General features: G+C 48.3%; 1 protein-coding gene across 1 annotated transcript in view; it reads right to left on the bottom strand.

Annotated features, from left to right (window-relative positions):
• The window catches only part of LOC137972613 (uncharacterized), a 4,956-nt gene extending 410 nt beyond the window's left edge, over positions 1-4,546 (bottom strand). The window contains exons 1-2 of the mRNA XM_068819353.1: positions 3,383-4,546; positions 1-3,103 (exon numbers count right to left, since the gene is read on the bottom strand). The exon at positions 1-3,103 is cut by the window's left edge and continues 410 nt beyond it. Coding sequence (XP_068675454.1) covers positions 1-3,103; positions 3,383-4,546 — 4,267 coding nt within the window. The remainder of the gene's footprint in view (positions 3,104-3,382) is intronic.
• Positions 4,547-6,071: the final 1,525 nt, after the last annotated feature.

Here is a 6,071-nt window from a genome sequence, read left to right as displayed (position 1 = left end):
AACCGGTGAACTTGCGTACGTTGCACCATAGGCCATCCACGGAGACCACAAGATACCGATTGCGGGCACTGGTCTTGGAGCCATCAGAAGTAATGTACACCAAATCACCTACTTGAACGGGCGTGGCCGGGCGAGGGCAACAGCCTGGGGCTTTGGATCTCTCACTTGTGGGGTGGTTACGGAGCCGCAACGACTGCTGTTGTCGAACAACTTGGAGGTCGGAAAAAGGGATCTGTGCGTTAGTGAATTGATCGCGTTGAAGCCACATCTCGCGGGCAGACAATCCTCTGTTGCGGATACGGGTGTTGAGATTGGCTGTCGCCACAGCTAAGGAAAGAGGACTGATTGTACCACCCTCAGGACAAACACGTAGAAGCTCATCACCAAGTTCTGCGACGCATTTCTCTGCCACAGGATTCTTGTTCGGGTTTTTGACCCGGCCGACTTCCACGGCAAAGCCATACTGCTTAAGGATTTCATCGTCACCTAAAGAAGCAAAGCCAGGAGCGGGATCTACCCTTATGACGGAAGGGGGGCCAGACAGAGGTCGCAGCTCAAGGCACAAACGGAGGAGACCAGAGCGAATGGATTCACGACGTTCGTTATCCAACAAGCAGGCTGCAGTGAAGGACGTGGACGTCTCGCGGACGACAAGTACTAGCTGACGGTAGCGCTTTATGATGTCTGCAGCGAAGGAAATACCAAAGCCGTCGGGGGGATCAGAGGTTGATTGTTCAATGAGGCTGGATGGAACTTTCTTCAGGGAAGAGCATAGGTGGCAACACTGCGAGCACCGATCCAGGGCTTTGTCCAAATCTAAAGCGAAGAAATAACGCTGTGAAACCAGTTTCATCTGGTGACGGGAGGGGTGGTCCAGCTTCACGTGTAAGGCAGCAAGGAAGCCATCAACAACAGAGCGTGGAATGACAATACATTCGCGGGGCGCAGCGAAAGGTTCATCGCGTTTTACGACGAGTAGGCCGTCACGGGAAATGGAGACCAGGTTCAGGTAACGCTTGACATCTTTAATGTTTGTCAGCTTCTTTGACGGGCGAGTGCCCTGCTTAAGATGAGAGTGGACACGTCTCAAATCCGGGCACTCTAGTTGCGATTGGAGCCAGGCGGAACGGCTTGTGAAAGGAAGGGACGTCTTCCCCGATAGCACATCATGAACAGAAATGGGACGCACAGCTAGGTCTTCAGCTTGGAATACAAATGAACAAACTTGGCAGCGAGGGTCGTCGCAAGCTGGTGCGTTACGACTAGCAAAGTCAGAAGGCAGGTTGGCAGAACCAGCCAAATGGAGCAGTGTGATTTGGTAACGGCTAACAGATGATAAAAACGAAGTCACTCGGGGACTGGAGGAGAACTGTCCACGGCAGAGCTTGTCAAAGGCCTGGACACACGGCTTGCTGTCAGTCAGTACATAAGTCTTAGACTTTGATTGAATTATATAAGGGGCAAAATGCTTGACGGCAGCGGCAATAGACAATGCCTCTATTTCACATGGTAACCAGGAGGCTTGATGCTTTTTAAATTTGGCACTGAAGTATCCGGCAAGGTGGAGCTTCTGGTCACGAAGCACATAAAGAGTGGCGCCGAGGCCATTCATCTTGACGGAACCATCGGTTGCGATCCAAAGTTGATCATTAGGCTTGGGGAGTGTGATGGATCTGTTAGATGTGAGTGCTTCTTGACAGGAGCGAAAACACACTAGGAGCTCATCAGACCAAGAGATGGTGTCTTGAGATTGACGACCAGCCGTAAGCGACTCGAGAGGAGCGAGGAGTTTAGCAGCTCCACTAAGGACCCGACCAAGCATTTTGTATGAGCCAACAAAAGCACGGAGACCGCGTACATTCTTGGGTGGCTCACAAGAAGCAAGAGCAGCTACACGATGGGGAGAAGCGCGGATCGAGCCCTGGGACCATATCCAACCGAGAATGGTGGTAGAAGCTGGGCAGATTATGGTTTTCGCAGGTGAGAGGCGAAGGTTGCAGCGATCGAGAGCCGAGAGGACTTTACGCCAGTTTAAAAGGAGCTCTTGATGGGAGTTACCACCACAATACAAGTCGTCGGCAATCTTAGCGACACACCCTTCCTGAAGGAGATCACCCAGGACGCGGCACATTAGCTCCTCGAGGGCCGTTTCGGAACCGGGGATTCCCATTGCGCAACGCGTGTAGACACGAACGCCTTTAAAGGGTGTAACCACGCCACAATACTTCATGGAGTTCTTTGCAAGTGGGATTTGGTAAAACGCCTGAGACAAATCAGAGACTACAATGTACTTCCAGCAAGCAATCTTGAGAAGAGTGGAGTCCACGTCCGGCATTAGTGAGGGCTGGGGCTTGCTATAGCGGCCCACGTCAGTAAAGGCTGTGACTAAGCGAAAACCGCCATTCCTCTTCTTCACCAAGAAGGATGGATTCAAGTATTCCACCACAACGTTTAAATCTTCTGGTCGACTAAAAATGCCTTGAGCCTCAAGTTCGTCAAATTTGGTTTGAAGCAGGTCGAGTTGGTCGCGAGAGTACTGTGGGACACGCCCTTTTCGCTGGGGAGGCTCGACAGGGCCCATATTCACAACCCCTTCAATCGGCCCGGCAGCTCCATTGTAACCAGGAATACGGGGATCGAAAACCAATTGGAATTCCTTCAGTAGCGAAATGAACGCGGCTTTCTCAGCAGGGGACAACAAACCGTCAGGGTCTACATGTACGGACTCGACGGAAGAAGAGGGAGGAGTAGTTGACTTGGGGCACGGCTCTGCAGCTTGGATTGAGGAGGGCTCTATGGAAGACTCCAGAACAGTTAGACGTGCTTGGCATAAATGGTCGTTCTTGCGGATTAGTAGGGGCTCCTCGGTATTGTTGAGAAGTGTCAGTTTACCACCAATGGACTGGACAATGTCGGGATGAGGCCAGGTGTGAGCAGGTTTGAGGTGACTAGAAGAGACCGAATCCATACGGGGCTCAATGGCAAGTGTAGCATCTTTAAGTAGCACTGAGGAGGTGTCAATTTCCAGGAACTCACCCGGCCAGACGGTTGTGTTAGTATTCGGGGCGCGAAGGAGGTGGCAAGCTCTGACAGCGTAGTGGGTCTGAGGACTTTGGGAACAACCATAAGACGCCACGTCACACCCAGCGATGATGATCTCACGCTTAGCGGGGCGGACTGCAATGTCATTGGAAGCCATGAAGGGTGTTCCAGCAAGTATGTCAACATCAAGATTCTCGACAACGAGAGCTTCCAAAGTAAGAGGTCTGCCTTGACGAATCAGCGGAAGGCGGGTCTCACCAACAACAGTTAACGGGGTGCGACCGTCGGCCTGCAAAGCAGTCTGGGAGCTTTTAGTTATCTTAGCACCAATATGCTTGGCTAAAGAAGCTCTCATCATATTAGTTTCTGCGCCGGTGTCTATTGTAAGGCGTAAAGGGTGATGACCATAAAAAGCGTGAAGGAATGGAGACTGGGAGACATTTACGCGACGAGTGGCAGGGGGTGTCATAGTAGGTAGGACTCTGGAGGGACAATGCTGCATATCTGCAAATTCTTCAAAACCCGGAGGGCTAGTCAGATCAGGATAGTGCTGGTAATCATAACTGCTCTCCTCTAATTCAATGCCGGCCACTTGGCGAATCTTGGACATGAAGAGACGATCAGGCTCGGGCAGAAACTTGCAACCGCTGAGAAAATGTGACTGAAAATCTGGGCGGCCGGCCTGCTGGCAAAGAGGACAAGACTTGACAGCTCGAGGTTTAGGCAGTAGCCTGCGTCGTGTGGGAACAAATGAGCGATGATCAGTTGGGGGCGCAGAGCGTAGAACCTTTGATTCATCACTGGTGTGGAGCTCGTCAAGTAACGACTCGAGAGCTTGAGAGATTTCAGGTTTCACAGAGGCCAACGTCCTACTACGTAATTCGGTTCCATAACGTTGTTTCACAAGTCGTGGAAGGTTGGGATGGAGTAGGCGTAGCCAAGTGAGAACAATAAAATTTTCGAGGGATGGAGATAGTTCTTCGTCAGCGTCCGGGATCTCGCCATAATGAGTGATTCCGCTGGATCTGGTGAGTAGGTTGTCCTCAATAGAGGCCATTAAGATTTGGAATAAATCCTCAGGACGCTGTTCAGGCTTCAAAGAAATGTTCGCGAGGTCCAAGAAACGGGAGCCAGTTAACTGCAAGCCATAATGCTGTCGGATCGATTGCCAAACGCCGCTAATTGATGTAGAATTCTTGACGATTGAGTTCCGAGAAATGATAGGGGCGTAATTGGCAATTTGGCCGAGCATCATTTCTAAATGTGTTACTTTTTGAGCAGCAGTCCTTCTTCTCGCCGTTGGAACAGATTCAGGATCGTTGGAGAAACCACGTAGGGGTGTAGCGTTTGTTTTTTTACTCCACGATGATCCATCAGTAAGAAAGTCTGCGAAGTTCGGATCGAGGGACAAGATGTACTTTAGATTGTTTTCCCAGGCTTCGATCGAAGTAATAGTTTCATTCGAAGAAAGCGACCACTGTTTCGGCGCTCTGTGTGAAGTCATCACTACGGTTCACGAATTCTGGCTTGATTGCTCAGAGAGGCGGCTAAAATCGAAGAACAGCTTTGATGTTCTTTCCGTGGGTTCTTTGAAAATGTTGCGCTGCCACCACGCCAGTGAGTTGAGCCGAAACTCCGAGCGAGAGAACACGTTTATTCACCGAAGGCAAGATGCAAATACAACCCAAACTAAGCAGGCAAAAGTGGTAACAAAGGCACCAAGCTAATTATGCGCGAACTGTGACAATGAGGTAACTAAGCGTGCATGCAAAGCGAAACAATAACCCGAACTAAACGACGGCGTGAACAATGGGTTACTCTATGTGACCTAGTGGCGGGAATTACACAACAATGCGAAATATGGCGTTGAGTGTCACTTTCGATTTTGCAATTTACTTGTGCAGCCAAAAGTACAATAGAAAAATTGGACGTAGCAAAAGTCTCCCGGCAAAAATTATGTTTTTCGCTGATGGTAACTTTTTTACATTCGCGACACAAAATTACATTGATTTCATGTCGCAAATTTTCTTGCTGATGGTAATTTTTAAATTCTCCATGGACACTTCTTAAAAACTTCTGCTCTTCCTAAAAACTGTGTATCAACATCTTTTTTACTTTTGCATCAATGTTTCTTTTGCATAAGGCAGGGTAGCAAAATCTGTACCTTGCTTAGTTCGCCTTTTTTAGCGTTAAAATAGAGTAGTCGGTGCTATGTTTCCAACAGCAACTCGTATATTTGGAGGTCTCCCATCCAAATACTAACCCCGCCGGACAGGGGATAACTTCGATAGACTTTTGTCGCGTGTCGTGGAAAGCTGTCATACGCGGAGAATACACACTTAAACTTGCTGTGAAAAAGAAGTTGCAGCAAACTTCATGTCTGCCTTGAAGCCAATATTTCTGGATTCCCGTCTATTTTCTTCAATCTTCCTGGGTTTAGTATTTCACCAGTAACTACATGTCTTCTCGGGGGCTAAATACCTAAGAGAACTACCATAGCACCACATGTTGTAATGATTTACGATACCAAAACAATATTGTGTACTATTAGAGCTACATATTACGCATTGACAACTTGATTCTCCTGGAAAATAAAATGCAGCTCAGTCGACAGTCATGAAATAAGGCACTTTGTCAAGTTACTCCACTACCACATGTACGCAACGCGTGCCTATATTTAATGGTTGGTATCATTTAACGATTAACCCTCCCAACCCTTTAGGGCCATCATGCGTATTCCGACTGTGGCTTAGTGACACTCTAAGCCTATCACTAGCTAGTTTCTATCGAAATGGGTTGTAATGACATCATTCTCTGATATCGCACACATAGCCTTCGAGCGAGAACCAGCGAGACGGAAAACAGCGGCTCAGTGAGGAGGAAAAAACAATGGGAATTTAGTCGAAATCACCAAAAAAAAATAATAAATAAACAGAAAGCCTCTTTACAGCCTAGCAAAGATATCTGGATGGTTTTTATGGCAGTAGTAAAGGCTGTTTCTAAAGACAACTTTCTATTTCAATTTGAAA

Source organism: Montipora foliosa, chromosome 10, assembly GCF_036669935.1.
Source record: "Montipora foliosa isolate CH-2021 chromosome 10, ASM3666993v2, whole genome shotgun sequence".
Taxonomy (NCBI): Eukaryota; Metazoa; Cnidaria; class Anthozoa; order Scleractinia; family Acroporidae; genus Montipora; species Montipora foliosa.
This window is presented reverse-complemented; position numbering and strand designations above follow the sequence as displayed.